The sequence below is a fragment of the Somniosus microcephalus genome, chromosome 10, assembly GCF_052327205.1.
Source record: "Somniosus microcephalus isolate GS21.2 chromosome 10, FLI_Smic_1.0, whole genome shotgun sequence".
NCBI lineage: Eukaryota > Metazoa > Chordata > Chondrichthyes > Squaliformes > Somniosidae > Somniosus > Somniosus microcephalus.
Window position 1 is genome coordinate 20910618 of NC_140996.1, and position 18754 is coordinate 20929371.

An 18754-nucleotide genomic window follows, 5' to 3' on the forward strand; every position below is an offset into this window, starting at 1 on the left:
AACAGCAGTGAAACACGAAGAAATTCTAGGCCAAAGTGCCTTGTGGCTGCAGAATGGCACAGTTGTACCAAATACTGAAACATTGACATGCCCCCTCTCCCCTCACCATTTAGTGGTAGAATACAAGTTTGAAATCCCAGTCTGCTAAGTTGTTGGTAGCCAGGATTGTGTGTGTGTGTGTGTGTGTGTGTGTGTGTGTGTGTATAGCGGGGAGGGTGGGGGGTGGTGGAAATGCTGATCAGAGAACAAAGAGAGGTGCTACATCACCAGGACACTGTTGTATGCCTCCTGACGGCCTGACTCAGGAGGAGCCTAGCTCATATCCTAGGCACTTATCATGCACTCAACTTCTTAACTGTAGGAGGTGCTCAACCTGGCGAAACCAAAGGGGGAGAAAACCAATTGGGAAAACCATGGACAGCAACAGGCCCTCAAAAAAGCAAAAAAGATAGGCTTGTTGCCGGAAATTGTAAATTCAATGCAACGTATAAAGAACAAGAGATCAGTTTTGTTCCAAGTGTAAGAGATAGCACGTCTAACCATTACAGTGCTAAAAGGTTCACATTTCAGGGGATTAAAAGTTAAATCATGTAGACAGTAACAATTCATATACCTTGACTCTATTGTTAAAGGACAAAGAACTACTTCTCCGCCCTGTGAATCTCTTGAGAAACTAGCAGCCTGCTCACCCTGCTGATTGTAGCATTTTGTTTTACAAACAATTTATCTGCCCAGATTTTTTTTTAAATGTCTCCCCCCCCGCCACCCCACCCCCCTGCCCGCCTCCCATTTCTCTCACACACACACACCCTGACCCACCTGGCATCAAAGCGCAGTTAGGCAGCCAAGAAATATCAATACTTAGTATTAGGTTTCAGTCCATGTACTGGTAGGAAAACTAATTTCAGGATACAAGCACCCTTCACAAAATCCGTGGAGGAGATCAAAGCAGTGTGGGTGCCCTTGTTAAAAATGGTACAAAAATGAATGTTAGTCTTTTGCCGATTTGAATACACCTCGCTGGACACACACGTTTAAGTGCAATTTATTTTCTTTTCCAAATCACCCTGTCGCTGTTTCTCAATTGCTGCAGGCAACCACCTGGATTATTCACTTAATGTCCAACCTCAGGCCAAGCCAAAACAGCCTCACACGATTGTCTCACCTAACTTATTAATGGGGCACCAGCTCCGCGAGGGGTCAAAGGTTTTGTTTCAGTAAGTATTATCTTACAAGATCATTTTTTTGTTCAAAATGGAGAAGAAAAACAGCCAAGAGGCTGATAATAAACAAACTTTTATTGCCTGAGGCTCTGAGCCAGTTAATACACTTTCATTGACGGTTTCTTTCAACTGTTGCTGGACAAGGAGAAAAGAAATCTTAAATTACACCCATGTTCAATCCTTAAAACTGACATTGCATTTCATCTCACACCTCCAGCCAAGGAAAAAGACAAAAGACTAATTGTCTTTTGGTTCTTTATTTTGTACGAAACAATGCTGACTTCTGGAGCTGATGGGAAACCACCTTAGATATGGAGGTGACATTCAGTTGGAGATAAATCGAACAGATACAAATGCTTACTGTATCTTTCAGATTTAGTGACTATTTCTCACGATTATAAGCGGAAGTCTTCTTACTACAGTAGATCCAATAAGTCACTTATTCAGGGAAATACTATAGGGCTTACAGACGCAAAACTGACCAGTCCAACTATCGGCTCCATTGTAAAGCAAGCAGTGTTACAAATGACGCACTTTGGTGCTTTTTGGCCGTGGTCTCCTGTATCCACTTGTATTACACTTAGGATGCCATTTTCATAGTTCTTTAAGAGCCCACATTACCTTTGTAAATTTATGACTCAACTCCAATTCTACAAGAATCTGACAAATTCACAAGTAAACATGAACCCTCCATATGTGTCTACCATTGTACAAACAGGTTAGCAGGCATAATCCAGATGGCTTGGCCTACCCCAATGCAGACATCAGGCTCACAGCCTGCCCAATGTCCACCTGAAGTCAAAATCGCTCCTTAACATTACAACAGTGACTCCACTTCAAAAAGTGCTTCATTGGCTTTAAAGCGCTTTGAGACGTCCAGTGGTCGTGAAAGGTGCTATATAAATGCAAGTCTTTCTTTTAACATCCACAGCCATTTGGCTTGTGTTCACATGGATCAAACAGGTGTACACAACTACAACACTGCGAAACATCTTTTCCCGATACACTACCAGCAATCGGGCTGATGTACACTCTCAACAAACACAAATATACAACAACTACTTGCATTTATATAACTCCTTTACTGTAGCAAAAATCCCAAGGCATTTCACAGAAATGGAATCAGCCAATAATCGATACCGAGCCAAAGTACACCTTGGCTCACACACCTGTGTACAAAGTATACCTGTGCCAGCCTTGGCTCAGTTGGTAGCACTCTTGTCTCAGAGCCAGAAGGTTGTGAGTTCAAGCCCCTCTCCAGAGACTTGAGCACATAATCCAGGCTGACGCTCCCTCCACTGCATTGTCAGAGGTGCTGTCATTCGGATGAGAAGTTAAACCGAGGCTCTGTCTGCCCTCTCAGGTGGACATCAAAGATTCCACAGCACTATTTTGAAGAAGAGCAGGGGAGTTATCTCCTGTGTCCTGGCCAATACTTATCCCTCAACCAACATCACTAAAACAGATTACCTGGTCATTATCACGTTGCTGGTTTTGGGACCTTGCTGTGCGCAAATTGGCTGCTGCGTTTCCCCACATTACAACAGTGAATACACTTCAATAGTGCTTCATTGCTGTAAAGCACCACCTTGAGACATCCTGAGGTTTTGAAAGGTGCTATATAAATGCAAATCTTACTTTATGTGATTGGATGAAATTTTGGCATTGGTTGTTTCATCAAAGTCGGGTGCACACAGAGATTTCGTCCAAATGCATTAGCCAGTTTTCTACAAATTGTGCACGGAACAAGTTGTATCCCTTTGGGTCTCAGCTGTGTTCCACATCTCACTCCTCTGCTTTTTTTAACCCTCTCACAAAAAAAGGAAATAAAGGAACAATGGCAGCGCGGGTGGGGGGAGTACATCAAAGGGAAAAGCTTCCTCTGTTAATTAGAAACAGACAAGCGGCCATTATGACTTTGCCCGTGGGAAAAACATAATACGTGGAGGAATTCCACCCACACCCCACCCCACCCCATGCTTCACAACTAAACAAAAAATTATGAAAAATATAAACTAGAAAGTGAAATAGGTCATAAAATACAGTTTATATAGAGACAAATTTAACCCTGCATGCCCGAGGTGGGCGGGCAGTTCAGATCGGCAACAACCCCCTTCATTGCTGCGGTCTTCTATATTAACCTGTTTTTCTGAGCAGGCAGCAAGGGCACCTGGCTGAAACCAGTGGGATCCTTCTTTAAATATGCAAATCGGGGGCCAATGATGTAATTGGGACCCCCCAATGTAATTTTAATTGGAGGCTTTCCCACCAGGTGAAGCCAGCAAGAATATTGAGCTGAGGCCACAAGAGGCCCAAACAGTTATGTTTTTTTTAAACTTTTTTTAAAAATGAACTTTCCTTGTGGGACCAGGAGGCGCCTCCCCTACCCTGGACTGTTCTCCCACAAGACCCACCCGAAACTCCCTCCGGGGATTTGCCCAAGTGCCGGCAATTGGTCTTGACCTCCTGTCACTTCCCGCCAGCTAAAACCCCTCGGACATCACACTGCCGAAGTCAGAGGTGTTTGGCACTCGCCTCAACCCCCTGCCCGTCTTATATTGGCCCATAATATATGTCTTAATCCCTAGTGAAAGCCAGTCTTTTTATTAAAACTACAGTAAGTAGGTCTGAACTGTTTGTCAGTCACACCATTGCACAGTTAGAGGACAATAACAATGTGCATGAAGGCGTGACTGACGCACCAACTTTCCAAGAGTGGAAAAATGGAAATTGAAGTAAAATAAAAAAACAACTTAATCTGTTCAATTGGAGAATGATTACAAAAGGAACTCCACCCCTGCTATCACCGGCGTACCGTGGCTGCAGTGTGTGCTATTTACAGGATGCACTGCAGAAACTCGCCAAGCCTTCATTGGAAGCAGCTCCCAAACCCATGGCCTCCACCACTTAAAAGGTGGCACATGGGAGCACCATCATCTCCAAGTTCCCCTCCAATTCACACACCATCCTGACTTAGAAGTATATCGGCCGATCCTTCATCGTCGCTGGGTCAAAATCCTGGAACTCCCTCCCTAACAGCACTGTGGGAGCACCTTCACCACACAGACTGCAGCAGTTCAAGAAGAAGGCCCATCACCACCTTCTCAAGGGCAATTAGGGATGGGCGCATGCCAAGAATTAAGAAGGACATACTGTAGGGGTGTACTTGTAATTTAATAGCACTCCTCCCAGAAATATTACTGCTCCTACACAATAATAGAAGCGCCAATATTTCAAAGTTAGAAAGAAGCCTGCTGGATGTCTGGTAAGTCAAGTTTCCTAACCAGATGGACCTGCCCAGGTGTCATATGCGGTGGGTCTGTGGTCAACCTTCACAATACTGGGTCTGGCGCTCTTCCTGGACATTGAGGCCAGCACACCAACCTGATTGAAAAGCTCGGTAGCAGTTAGGAATGAGAAAACTTTTTTGTTTAAAAAAAAAATAGTGGCCCCGATATTCACGGGGAGGCGGGGAGGGTGTGGGGGAGCACGGTAGCAGGGGGAATCCCTGAGAGGCCGGGGACGTGGAGATCCTGCTGAAGTTAATTTTACAATGGTTACAGCGCAGAAGGAGGCCATTCAGCCCATCGAGCCCGTGTCGGCTCTCTGTAAGAGCACTTCAGCTAGTCCCACTCCCCACCAGGCAGCCACCTTGATTATATATTGACAGGCTGGCCGGCTGTCAGGGGTGGGTGGGGAAGGCCGGTGGGGACGGTCCCCAGCAATCGGGAGGTAGAGATCGGGGATTGGGATCGAGGCTTGGTGGGGGGTGGTGGGGGAGAGACAAGCACGGCAATGGCAACAAGGGAGGGAGAGATCAGGGTTGGAGGTGGGTGCGGGGGAGGTCACCAGTCGCGGTAACGAGGACAGGCAGAAGGTGGCATAGTGGTTAGCACTGTTGCCTCACAGCGCCAGGGACCCGGGTTCAAATCCGGCCTCGAGTGACTGTCTGTGTGGAGTTTGCACATTCTCCCCGTGTTTGCGTGGGTTTCCTCTGGGTGCTCCGGTTTCCTCCCACAGTCCAAAGATGTGCGGGTTAGGTTGATTGGCCATGATAAAAAATTGACCCTTAGTGTTAGGGGGGATTAAATACGTGGGGTTACGGGGATAGGGCTTGGGTGGGATGGCTGTCGGTGTAGGGACCGGGTGCTAGAGTTTGGATGATCAGCCATGATCTCGTTGAATGGCGGAGCAGGCTCGAAGGGCCGAATGGCCTACTCCTGCTCCTATCTTCTATGTTTCTATGTTTCTATGTTGAGAGGCCGGGGGCGGGGTGGGGGGAAGCACTCCTGCTCCTCCTGGCCCACAAGGAGTGCCATAAAATTGACGAACCTGCTAGAGCCGGCAGCCCTCGCCTCCTTTTCGCTGCCAGGTTTCCCGAGCCCCGGGAAATCCGGCTGGCAGCTGTTAAAAATTTTAATCGGTCTCCCTCCTGCACTGTGGGCGCCTGATTTAAATATGATAATGAGGTACCACGCCTCTCCACGATGGGACACCCGCGCACCATAGAATTGGCGGCAGGCGCGTACGCGGTGGGTTACGGATGCATTCCCCGATACCTCTCTCCTGCCTGTCGTGGGGGGTGGAGGTATTATTGAGGCCGGTGTTTATTTTTTGGGCTAAAAATATTTTTTTCCCCTCTTGCCCACAGTAAGAATGTGTATAACGATGGCAATTTCCTACTTTTATGAAACCCCATATACCGCCACCTCACAAGTTGCCGACTGCCCTGCTATTACTAATAATGTAACCATAAATGACCGTGGTTTGCAACAAAAACAGCTGCCAAAATCTCTGAATGAATTGCAAATGACTTAGCTTGCATTATCTCAAAGCGGCTCATTGTGCAATAGGAGGTTCAATGGTAATACTGCAGATTGGTTGACATTTTGATTTTGCAAAGTACATGGTGCAATAATGTGTTAAATAGCACTAATGTATGTTATGTGCTGCTAGACTCTATAATTCACAGCAGGCACGGTAGCAGTACAAGGAGTGAACAATCAGTGGGCAGGTCATCGCCAGGCTGCTCTTGTGAAGTTCCTAGCAGAGTGACATTGATGGAAAGGTTTGGGAGGAGATCACCTCTCTCCCTGAGAAGGCGAGGGGCTGAAGCTTGATACCAGGAGATCTGAATATGAACTAAAATAAATAACTCAAAGATAGTTTATTCAAAAGAATCTAAATTGGTACCCATTAATACAGTATATGGCACCTTCCCATGCAAGCGCAGGAGATGCAACACTTACCCTTTTACCTCCTCCCTTCCCACTGTCCAAGGCCTCAAACACTCCTTCCAGGTGAAACAGTAATTTACTTGTATTTCTTGCAATTTAGTATACAGTATTCGCTGCTCACGATGTGATCTCCTCTACATTGGGGAGACCAAACGTAGATTGGGCGACCGCTTTGTGGACACCTCCGTTCAGTCCGCAAGTGTGACCCCGAGCTTCCGGTCGCCTGTCACTATAATTCTCCGCTCCACTCCCACTCTGACCTCTCCATCCTCGGCCTCTTACACTGTTCCAATGAAGCTCAACGTAAGCTCAAGGAACAACACCTCATCTTTCGATTAGGCACTTTACAACCTTCTGGACTCAACATCGAGTTAAAAAATTTCAGACCATACCCTTTGCCCCTATTTTTTCAAGAAGGCAGCTGTTGATGTTTCTGCCATTCCCATTTACACGTCTTCTAGACCCATCTTTTGTTTCTTTACTTGTCCCATTACCATCTCCTTTCGCTTTGTACAATCATACCTTTTGTCATTTAATCACTCCAGCCTTCCACCCTATCACAGACCTCCCCTTTTGTTCTTTCCTCCCTCCCTCCTTTCCCTGCCTCTGCATTTGCTTAAAATCTGTTACATCTCTAACTTTTTCTAGTTCTGACGAAAGGTCATCGACCTGAAACGTTAACTCTGTTTCTCTCTCTCCGCAGATGCTGCCTGACCTGCTGAGTATTTCCAGCATTTTCTGTTTTTATTTATAGAAGGATATGTTGATAGGGTTCGATGAAGCAGGGTGGGAGGAGGCTCGTGTGGAGCATAAACACTGGCACAGGCTAGTTGGGCCGAATGGCCTGTTCCTATGCTGTAAATTCCATGTAACGGCTTTGTGGGTGGTGTGACATTGAACCAGACAAATTTGAAAAGATTGTGGGCTAAAAATTGAGTAGCACCCCATTTGGTGCGCTAACTTCGCCGGGACGCTACTTTTAGCGCCCTGGAAAAATTAGCACCTCTGCACTAGAACCTGAGTGGTTGCGCCCCAAGAGGGAAGCGGGTATCGCGGTATTGCAGGCCTTCCTCCCCTTCTTAAAGGGGAGGGGCCTTGCGCAGCATGACCCGTGGCCCAGCTGGGCTCCCAGGGATTGAGAATGCCGGCAAAAGAGCCTGGCACTCAAGAGAAGTGCCGGGCTCATGGAGCGCAGCTGACACTCCGCGGGGGGAGCTGTTCAGGAGGCCGGGGATGGGAACGGAGGCAGGTGCTGGCAGGCGGCCAGAAACAAAAATGGCCGTCCCGCACCTCGCCTTTAAATTGCGCCTCCCCGGCCGCAGGTAGGCTCCCCTGACCCCATCGGACATAGCATCCGGCAGTAAGTCAGGGGGTGCTCCCGAAGATCACGGCCGGGGCGCTGTGCACGGCGATGATGTCGCCGGTGGCAGCGCAGCGCCACGGGGCACTACCGGTTAGTGCCGCCGCTAACCTTCCGCTGAATTTCGCTAGTTGCTTTGCGCACTGTTAGCGCTAATGGGAGGCGCAAAGCAACCCAATTTTTCCCCGTGTGTTCTATTCCTGATGTGTGCTAAATTAGCCAATCTCAATTAAGGTTAAGTGGAGGCATTGCAACTGGACTTGCTCTGTGGAGGGGGAAAAACAGGATAATTCCACACTCCAGATCATCATCTAGTGACCCCCTGATGAAAGCATTTCGCTATGGATGTCAAGTGAGAATGCAGTTGGCTCGGGTATTAATGCACTCATTATCAACTATTGCCCTGACAGTGCCCAGGCTAAAACATGAAAAATGACTACCTGGGTGAGGCACCGGTGGACCTCTTGTACCCATGAAGTAGCACGAGTCATGACCTTGAGGAGAAAAAAAGTGACAATGTCAGAGAGGAGAAATATACATGCATAGAAATAAAATTCAAAACAGGTTTAGTCTGGTTGAAACGTCAACAGAAGCATACGTGCCTTAAAACCACTGCATGCTATGCACTCCCAATCTGAGATAGTTGCCCTTGTCCAGATTGCTTTGCTCAGGAATTGGACAGGCTTATTGCCCTGACCTGCTAGTAGGGTAAGCCTCGTTGGCAACTACAGTGTGCTTGCTCGTGTATGCAGCTAAAGCAGCAGATTCAACTTTCCTTGCACTCCTTGGAGCACCTTCCCTGCCCAGAATGTAGAAAACGTGTAGCTACTGATTTAACTGCTAACACAAAGAAATGATTTGGTTGCTGTTCTCGAATTGTCAATATTTGTAGTTAAAGTACCTGATTCAAATTCCTGATGCTCTGCGGAGCTGCTGCGACTCACAGAAAGGCTCTAAATCACTGGAAATTTGAAGCTGCTTAACTTAATGCGCACACAGCCACTGATATCTCCCTGGGAGGTCCCTCTTTCCTCGACACTGCCTCTATCCAAACTTCAAGCCATTGGGAAGCTAATCTATGAATGTTAATAGCGGTTCTCAGAATCTATTTTCATGTGCTCTGTGTGTTGGTTTTGTGGCTGCAGTATAAGTGAATGGAAAGGCCAGTGGGCTGACTACATGCATGGAGCAGGTATGTGTACAATGTGGTTCAGCCCGATTCCCCTAATGCTTCCCGTAACTCAATGCCTATGTGATATATATTCTTCTCACACTTGATTTAACTTTTCTTACTGTTAAATCAAGGGCATTCTGAACAACAGTAGCGATGGAATGACGTGGGTGAAAGGTGATCCCAACAAAGACTAGTACTGGAGTATTAGAAATCATCAAGGAGTATTTAAGTTCCTTAGTGCCCAGTTAGTCTTACAATATTGATGATAAATACATTAATATCTCATACTGAGTTCTAAACAAAAGTATAGTTTCCTGGAAAGTTTGTGGCGCTTCAGGTTTTTAATCATAACACAGAAAAATTATCCAACCTTTCCAAGATTTTTTTATTGCCCCGGAGTCTCGGAAGGATGGGGGCGGGGTGCTAAAATTAGACTTTCATGGTAGCGAATAGTCATCCCATTTTACACCCCACCCAATTTTGTTTTTAATTGTCAATGGTAAAGGAAATCGAGTGGGCTGTAAAACGGACTGCTAATTTGCCAATGCCCGTTTTGCACTCCTGATGAAGTTGAATTTCACCCCCCTTGGTTTCCCAGTCCATATTATTCTGTTTGTGCGAATAAAGTTGGAGGTGGATGAACTAGTGAAGCGGGAATTGTCATATCATCCTAACTGTCCTAAAGGAAAAATATCCTTACACTTACTGGTGTGTCTCAGTCACAAGGGGGCCGATTTTAACTTGTCCCAACTGGTGCAGACGGAGCGACGATACGGTTAAAATGGCAGTGCAGCACTTACTGCCTTATTCGCGTCTCCGCTGCAGCCGCCACCATTTTGAAAGGGGCCTACCCTTGGGCGGCCTCTTTGCCTGCCCGTTTCAGGTGGTAGATCCATTTTAACTGGGGACCTATGCTATACTTGGACCCAGTGCCATTTTAGAAGGGAACTGGTCGGACTATGCGTTATGCACGCTCTGATCGGTTCCACAGGCAATAGAGCCACAGAGGCCCAGCAAAGGTAAGCTTGAAATGGTTTTTGTGCAGCCAGGAGGAGCAGGGGCAATGGTATTATAGAGACACGAGAAGCTCATTAAGTTCTGTGGATGCAACCTGCTCAGTACTTTTTTTGCAACAGAACTTTCTTCTGTTGCCACTCTGCAGGGTGACATCGAGTGAGCTGTCGTGGCTAGTTCTTCCTAATCAATGAGGAGGCATTCATAGCAAAGGTTTTTAGATCTATCTTCAGGAGCTTTGAAACGCCAGCCAATGAATGAGACTTAAAAAAAATATCTATATTATTCATTCACGGGAAGTGGGCGTCGCTGGCAAGGCCAGCATTTATTGCCCATCCCTAGTTGCCCTTGAGAAGGTGGTGGTGAGCCGCCTGATGTTAAAAGACTACTGAGCACTTGGGTTGAGTATAAAACAAGGCTTTAATCAACTGTTTCAAAACCATGACATTTCTAGTTACATCACTAGTTCCTGATTACAGAAACATCCTGAGCAAGCTGGGCTCACGCCCGAGTATTTATACACCTTGGACGGCGCCACCAGCTGGCCGCCCAGTGTTACTTCATGAGTCATGATAAGATTCATGACACCGCCTTCTTGAACTGCTGCAGTCCATGTGGTGAAGGTGCTCCCACAAGTGCTGTTAGGGAGGAAGTTCCGGGATTTTGACCCAGCGACGATGAAGGATCGGCCGATATACTTCCAAGTCAGGATGGTGTGTGACTTGGAGGGGAACTTGGAGGTGGTGGTGTTCCCATGCGCCTGCTGCCCTTGTCGTTCTAGGTGCTGGAGGTTACGGGATTGGGAGGTGCCTTTCATGCAACGGTTTACACAGAAAAGGAAACAAAATTGTGGAAATGTGATGCCGAGCATTGATTGAAATCCTGAAATCCAATGGAATAAAAAGGAATTTGGCTTATTCAGTCACCTTGAAGCAAAGGCCTTGGTCATTGCAGGGTTATTTATCCGTCTTATGATTTATTTTTTGAGCTGTCACCTTTTTAAGAGCCGTGTCAGCTTTTCTGAAGCTGTTTGTCAGTTTACTGAGTTGAGGAAGTAGAGACGTATGACATCTCCATTTCTGACATGTTAGGTTTACATGACAGTTTAGGTTAATAGAAACTTCCCATTAAAGCAATGCAGGTAGTTAAGCTGCTTGGCTTTGTTTGATAATGAACACTTATGTAGGAGTCTACGTACTCCTAGCAAAAAATACTGAACTCGGAGAGGTTCAACAGAAAAGGTTTAATTGTTGAGGCTGCATGCTGAACACAAAATGGAGTCAGAGACTACACAAAGTACGACTGCCTTTCATCAGTGCACAGCTTCGACTGCTCCTCCCCCACTCTGGGCGTAACTATGTTGCAGATCGAGTTTCTTAAAGGTGTGATCCTTCTTAAAGGCATGACGCCTGATTTATAGTCTACGGACCGGAAAGCGGATTGTGTCCGTTCTGTGATCGGTACGCCACACTTACATAAATTATGGAAAGTAGACCACTTTGCGATTGTTTAACACGGGATAAATAAAACACACATCGGAGGTAGATTTTCCGTGTTCGCTCTACGTATTTTTAAGATTTAGCTGCAAATGGTAAATAGAGGCGACCCTGGAAGAGCCTGGAAGCAGCGAACATCAGAAAATTGGGCGGGTCAGAGAACTATCCCGGTTTTCCGATAGTCATTGTGCCCGGTGAATTTGGGTGCAGGCTCAGGAAAATCTCCAAGAGAGAAATCTAGCTGAACAGCTCAGATGAGGCCATAAGCCATTGCAGTGAAATGGAAATGCTTCAAATCCATCATCTGAACGGTACGATTAGATAATTGCCAGTAGACTCCAGAATGCCTGATATTTTTATTCTAGAACATGGAGCTGGTAAAGGCATAACTGTTCTGGTTCAGTTTTAGCTGGGAACAGGAGTCAAAGTAAAAATGGAAAACCACAATGCTCCAAAACAGTGTCCTCTTTGGTGGATTAGTGATCACAATGAAGTGTCAGCTGTGGCTCAGTGGGTAGCACACTCGCCTCTGAGTCAGAAGGTTGTGGATTCAAGTCCCACTCCAGGGACTTAAGCACATAAAGCTAGGCTGACACTCCCAGTGCACTGTCAGAGGTGCCGTCTTTCAGATGAGACGTTAAACTGAGATCCCATGGCACTATTTCGAAGAAGAGCAGGGGGAGTTATCCCCAGTGTCCTAGCCAATATTTATCCCTCAATCAACATAACAACAGTTTATCTGGTCATTATCACATTGCTGTTTGTGGAACTTGGCTGCCACATTACAACAGTGATTACACTCCAAACAGTTGGCTGTAAAGTGCTTTGAGGTGTCTGGTGGTCGTGAAAGGCGCTATATAAATGCAAGTCTTTCTTTCTTTAGTTACTGAAAATTTACCAAATTATGGGTAGATTTATAGTCAGTGGTTGGAAACTCTATATTTTAACACAGTCAGTTCCTGTTATATACTGTTGATTTGATGGGGTGGTTTTAGTCAGTCTCAGGGTACATATTGCTGATGTTTGTGGCTGTCATCATAGTCTTAAGCAACCAGCATACTTCATATTTGACATGCAATGATGTCCACACCAAAGTATTCATGATTGCAATGTCATTAACACAAGTAGTAATCTGTCTGGGAAAACTATGAACAACATGCAGATATTGCAGAGATAACAGAAGCGAATCGCAACTGTTATTTGACACCACACCTGTTTCATAAATCAAGCTACATCAAACTTATCGGAGAAGACTGGATCCTTTTACAAAGGTCTGTCATGGCACTTTAATTTCCTATACATTTGTATAGCAGCCAGTAGAAATGAATTGTGGCTCTGCTGTTAGTATTTGATGTTTACTGTGCTCGGTAAATCACTGGGCTCTCAGATTTCTGTAATCCATTGTCAGATTCATTCAGGGACATGATCAGACAAATAGGGTTAAAAGACAGCTGCAAGTCCTGCCCTTCGAGCTGCACTCATTCAAAGTTCCACACACCATATATTCCCCCCACACCATATCGCATGAAGTCCCCCAACCTGCCTCTTCCCGTGACCAAAATTTAGTGCTGCATTTTATTTGCAAGACCCGGACCGTGCGTATGCATGAATTTAAAAATCACACAAGCGCCTGCTTTAATACGGAAAACGCGTGGAAAGAAAGGGGAAACTAAATGCATCTTCAATCACAAAAAACGTGTTCTAAATCAACTATAAATTGTAGCTTTTTAAATAGAAATGGTTACCCAGTCAGGTTATGTTGATGGGTCAGTTGGTAAAGTCAGGCTTAAATAGACAGCCCAAAAGGTTCTGGGTTCAATTGAGTAAGTCTTAGCAGTTTTGCCAGCACATCGTCATTCACTAAAACAAAGGAAAGAGGTAATTTTATTTAACCAAAACTTGCACTTATCAGGGTATTTACCACTTAAGGCCTTTTTGGTAAGTTAAAATGAATGATGTTGGGCAAAAATGAGACCGGCAATGGAGCATATTCCCAATTCAGCCAATGCCAAGCATTGGCTGATCAAGTATAACACAGCTCCCTTTACTGTACTCCAGCAAAGTCTGCTAACCCTCATTTCAAAAGAGAAACTCCAACTTTACCACATCACATGCCAGCCATCCCTACTGGGAATGGAATTGAAACCGTCCAACCTCATTTCACAAAGATATTTAACGATCACATAAGAATGCAGTTCATCTGCCTCGGTTTTTATATGTAATCAGCTGGTAGAACATATCAGATCCTCTGTATTTTCATTGTCTCAATATTTAAATTACATTCCCCAGTTTCTAGCGGTTCGCTGCCTCTATTCCAAATTGATAACCCTACATCTTACGCTGATCCCATTTTGTTTAATCCGTTCTGGCCTCCCATCTCATCATTCCACAACCTCACACAGACATCTGTTACAAGCCCACTAACTCCCACAACTACTTAGGTTTCTTCCTAGCCCATTCCCTCCTTGGGAAGACTTCCATCCTTTTTTATAAACTAGTGCCTTTTATCTCTGTCGTACCCCGTTCTAATAGCTCCACTTTCCACCCCAGAGGTTCTGAAATGTTCTCCTTTTTCCTCAGCTGATGTTTCCCCTTGGCTGAAATACTTGACCATATCTGATCTATTTCCCATACATCAGCTTTCAACCCCCCTCTCTCCTCTCAGCATCAATAGAGTCCACCTTCCAACCCACTAGTCTCGGTATTCAGAAGATCATTTTCCACCGTTCCACTAAGCAAACCTTCCCCTCATTTCCCCCCTCTACTTTCAAAAGGGACCATTGCCCTCAGGTTCATTCCTTTATCATCTTGACTTTCTACTGCTCTTCCCCTGTCATTTTCCCATGCAATTATAGCATTCGTTCATCTCTTCCTACACCATTGTCCAAGGCCTCAAACACTTCTGCCATGTGACACAGTCATTTATGTGTACTTTTCCAACCTATTTGTTGCTCACATTGGGAATACCAAATACTGATTGAATGACCACCTTGTCAAACGCCTCCATCTTACTTGCAAGAATGATCCTGACCTCACTGTGACACACTAAGTCAACTCCGCCTCTTCATTCCCACTTGGACCTATCCATCTTTAGCTCCCTAAACTGTCCAATCAAGCTCCAATAGTGAGGGTAATTTTCTGAATGTCAACCGGTAGTGGGAGAACTCACCCGCCACCAGCGTGTACTTGAAAATGAGTCCAATATCTCATCTTTCTCCCGAGTGCTCTGCAGCCCTGTCAAAACATGGACCTTTGTAACATCAGACTTTAGCTATCTCCCAGTTTCTTAAGAGTCAGCGGATCCGAGGGACGTGCAGCGAGTGCGTTAGCATGGAGGCGGGGTTGGGGTTGTTGGCAGATTGACGTAATGGTTGTGGACACTTTATCAGAACACAGTTCTGACAGGGGATCTACAGCTGGCATGTTTCAAAGTATATTACAATGTATTTGCAGCACAGAAACAGGCCATTCGGCCCAACAGGTCCATGCCAGTGTTTATGCTCCATGTGAGCCTCCTCCTACACATATTCATCCACCCTCATCAACATATCTTTTTATTCCTTTCTCCCTCATGTGCTTATCTAGCTTCCCATTGAATGCATCTATGCTATTCACCTCAACTACTCCCTGTGGTAGCGAGTTCCACATTCTCAACACTCTCTGGGTAAAGAAGTTTCCCCTGAATTCCTTATTGGAATCATTACTGACTATTTCATATTTATGGCCCCTAGTTCCGGTCTCCGCCACAAGTGGAAACATCTTCTCTGCATCTGCCCTGACAAACCCTTTCCTAATCTTGAAGACCTCCATCAGGTCAGCCCTCATTCTTCGATAGCAAAATACTGCGGATGCTGGAAATCCGAAATAACAACAGAAAACGCTGGAAAAACTCAGCAGGCCAGGCAACATCCGTGGAGAGAGAAACAGAGTCAATGTTTCAGGTCGAAACCCTTCTTCAGAACTGAGAAAAAAGCAGGAAATTAAACAGATTAAAAGGCCAGTTTGGGGGCTGGGAAATGGGGGAGGGGATGAAAGAACAAAAGGGAAGGTCTGAGAGGTGAAGAGACATTAAGAGATATGCAAGACGAGACGAGATGGTAATGGGGCAGGTAAAGAGACAAAAGATGGCTCTAGATGAAGTGTGAAATGCGCTGGCAGAATGAGAGACAGTTGCCATGTGGGAGAGAAAAAAAGGAAAAGGCACAAACCAAAGGTGTGGATAAAAAATATATAGAAATATAATAGGGGCCGAGGTTATGATCTGAAATTGTTGAACTCGATATTGAGTCCGGAAGGCTGTAAAGTGCCTAATCGAAAGATGAGGTGCTGTTCCTCGAGCTTACACTGAGCTTCCGTGGAACAATGCAAGAGGCCGCGGATGGTGAGGTCTGAGTGGGAGTGGAGCGGTGAATTGAAATGACAGGCGACCGGAAGCTCGGGGTCATCCTTACAGACTGAATGGAGGTGTTCCGCAAAGCGGTCACCCAATCTGCGTTTGGACTCCCCAATGTAGAGGAGACCACATCGTGAGCAGCGAATACAGTATACTAGATTGCAAGAAGTACAAGTAAATCGCTGTTTCACCTGGAAAGGGTGTTTGGGGCCCTGGACAGTGGGAAGGGGGAGGTATAAGGGCATGTGTTGCACCTCCTGCGCTTGCACGGGAAGGTGCCGGGTGAAGGGGAAGGGGTGCTTTTTTTGAGAGGAATGAGCCCCAGCCTATTGACCTCTCTAATCCCACTTAGAGTCCTTGGAGGCCTTGTTGTACATTTCAAGCATTTTCAGTTTTAATTTCCAAACTTTCCCCATTTTCTTTCTTCTTTGTGCTGTTTTTGTACAGGGACAAACTCAACGCAAGTACAAAATGGTCAACATAAAAACAGAATGCAAAGCTGAATAAACCCTCATCATAATATTAACAGGAATATAGTTGGCAGTGTTTTGTGACTTATAACCTTAGTTAAACCCCTTCATTAGATCGCCATCCTGTAATCACTTTTTGGTAACCAATATTATACATATAGGCCCAGAAATTCCGTTTGCAGGCCTCCCGCGGGCGGAGGGCTGTGATCTGGAAAAATCTGCGCCTGGACCGGAGGGCTCCTGGGAGGCGCAGAATTCCGCTCCTGGGCCTCTCCAAACTGCCAGCGCACAGGGCCCACGTATCCCAGCGGCGCAGGCGATTTGCAGCATCCCTGGGATCATGTGGGCCATGGGGAGCCAAACAGAGAAGGGACTCTCCCTTCATACATTTGACAGGAAGACCTGTCAAATATATGAATAGAGATCAGCCCCAAAAACACAGTAAAACTTTAAATAATTTTTTTTTTTTAAAAACATCACATTTTTAAAATGGCTTTAAATTACATAAATTAAGTATTTTAAACAAAAATTTTATTTTTTGAAACAAAAATTAAAGTTTTTAACGGGGCTAAAAATAAACTTACCTTTCTTTAAAGTATTTTTAAATGATAAATCTGTGGAAATTTTTTTTTTTACTTTTTTCAACTCTTATCCTGGTAAAAGCAGGCCTGACACTTGCTTTTACCAGGCGCAGGAATTGTAAGTGTTTTCTGCGGGCGGAGGCTCTCCAAAAAGCGGAACTCTCCCCCCCGCAGAGGCCCTTCTCCCGGGCAGCCGGAGGATCTGTCAGGAGCTTTCTTGACAGATCGGAAATGCCGGTTTCCAGCGCATGCGCAGTGCGTGGCTAAAACCGGCATTTCCGATGTCTCTATTGGTGAGTACACAGCGTGTACCCACCCGTAGGGACCGGAATCTCTGCCCCATCATAACCCATTAGCTCTAAAGTGCAGCTCGGCAAATACCAGAATAAGTTATTAGGAGCTCTATTTGTTTTAAAAACTAATCTTCTCCCCTGTCGCATTTGGTCTTATTAAAATCAGCGGGAGACTGCCTCCCAGACTAATTGGCAGGAACAGCATTTCACTTGTTTTGATGGCATCAGGTCTATTGGAACTCCTGGGATTTGAAACGCAGATTGTCTTCAATGAATAAAAGTCACCTCATTATTTTTAAGGAGGCAAACTGGCAAAGTTTTAGCCAAGGAAAGTAAAGGCCAACCCCCAGACTGCTTCTGAAGCACCAATACAATTGTTATTTCCTGGTGTAGTGGAGAAAAAGGACTTAAACTTGAATCTACTGGTCAAAATCAGCCCCACCTCGGCTGATCATGTCCTAACTCGCACCAAGTCCCGTTCACCCATCACCCCTGTGCTCACTGACCTGCATTGGCTCCCAGTTGAGCAAAGTGTCAATTTTAAAATTCTCATCCTTGTTTTCAAATCCCTCCATGGCCTCGCCCCCTGCCTATCTCTGTCACCTCCTTCAAACCCTACAACCCTCTGAGATCTCTGCGCTCCTCCAATTCTGGCCTCTTGCGCATCCCCCAATTTTCATCGCTCCACCGTTGGTGACCGTGCCTTGAGCTGCCTCGGCCCTAAGCTCTGGAGTTCCCTGCCTAAATCTCTGTGCTTCGCTACCTCTGTCTCCTCCCTTAAGACACAACTTAAAATCTACCTCTCTGACCAAGTTTTCAGTCACCTGTCCTAATGGGACGGATATTCCGTTCCCTACGGGTGTGTTCGCGCTGTGTACTCACCCCTAGGGACATCGGAAATGCCGGTTTTAGCCATGCACAGTGCATGAGCTGGAAACCGGCATTTCTGATCTGTCAGGAAAGCTCTTGACAGATCCTCCGGCTGCCCGGGAGCAGGGCCTCTGCGGGGGGAGATTTCTGTTTTTTTGGAGACCCTCCGCCCGCAGAAAATACACAATTCTTGCGCCTGGTAAAAGCAGGGGTAAGGCCTGCTTTTACCAGGATAAGAGTAGATAAAAGTTTTTAAAAAAAATTCCACTAATTTATCATTTAAAAACACTTTAAAGAAAGGTAAGTTTATTTTTAGCCCTGTTAAAAACTTTAATTATTTCTTTCAAAAATTAAAATTTTTGTTCAAAATAGTTAATTTATGTAATTTATATTCATTTAAAAAATGTGATTTAAAAAAAAAATTATTTGAAGTTTTACTATGTTTTGGGGGTGATCTCTATTCATATATTCGACAGGTCTTCCTGTCAAATCTATGAATGGAGATTCCCTTCTCTGATTGGCTCCCCATGGCCCACGTGATCCCAGGGACGATGCGAACCACCTGCGCCTCTGGGATACGTGGGCCCTGCACACCAGCAGTTTGGAGAGGCCCAGCCACGGAACTCTGCGCCTTCCGGGAGCC

The 18754-nt window shown here is 45.6% G+C and overlaps 1 protein-coding gene across 9 annotated transcripts in view; it reads right to left on the reverse strand.

Moving 5' to 3' along the window:
* The window catches only part of dachd (dachshund d), an 809797-nt gene that overhangs the window by 312179 nt on the left and 478864 nt on the right, over positions 1-18754 (reverse strand). For 6 of the 9 annotated variants that reach the window (XM_085998470.1, XM_085998469.1, XM_085998473.1 and 3 more), the window contains exon 3: positions 8261-8314. The exons of the other annotated variants lie outside the window; for them this stretch is intronic. In XM_085998470.1, the coding sequence (XP_085854596.1) occupies positions 8261-8314 (54 nt within the window). The remainder of the gene's footprint in view (positions 1-8260; positions 8315-18754) is intronic. 9 annotated transcript variants of the gene reach the window in all.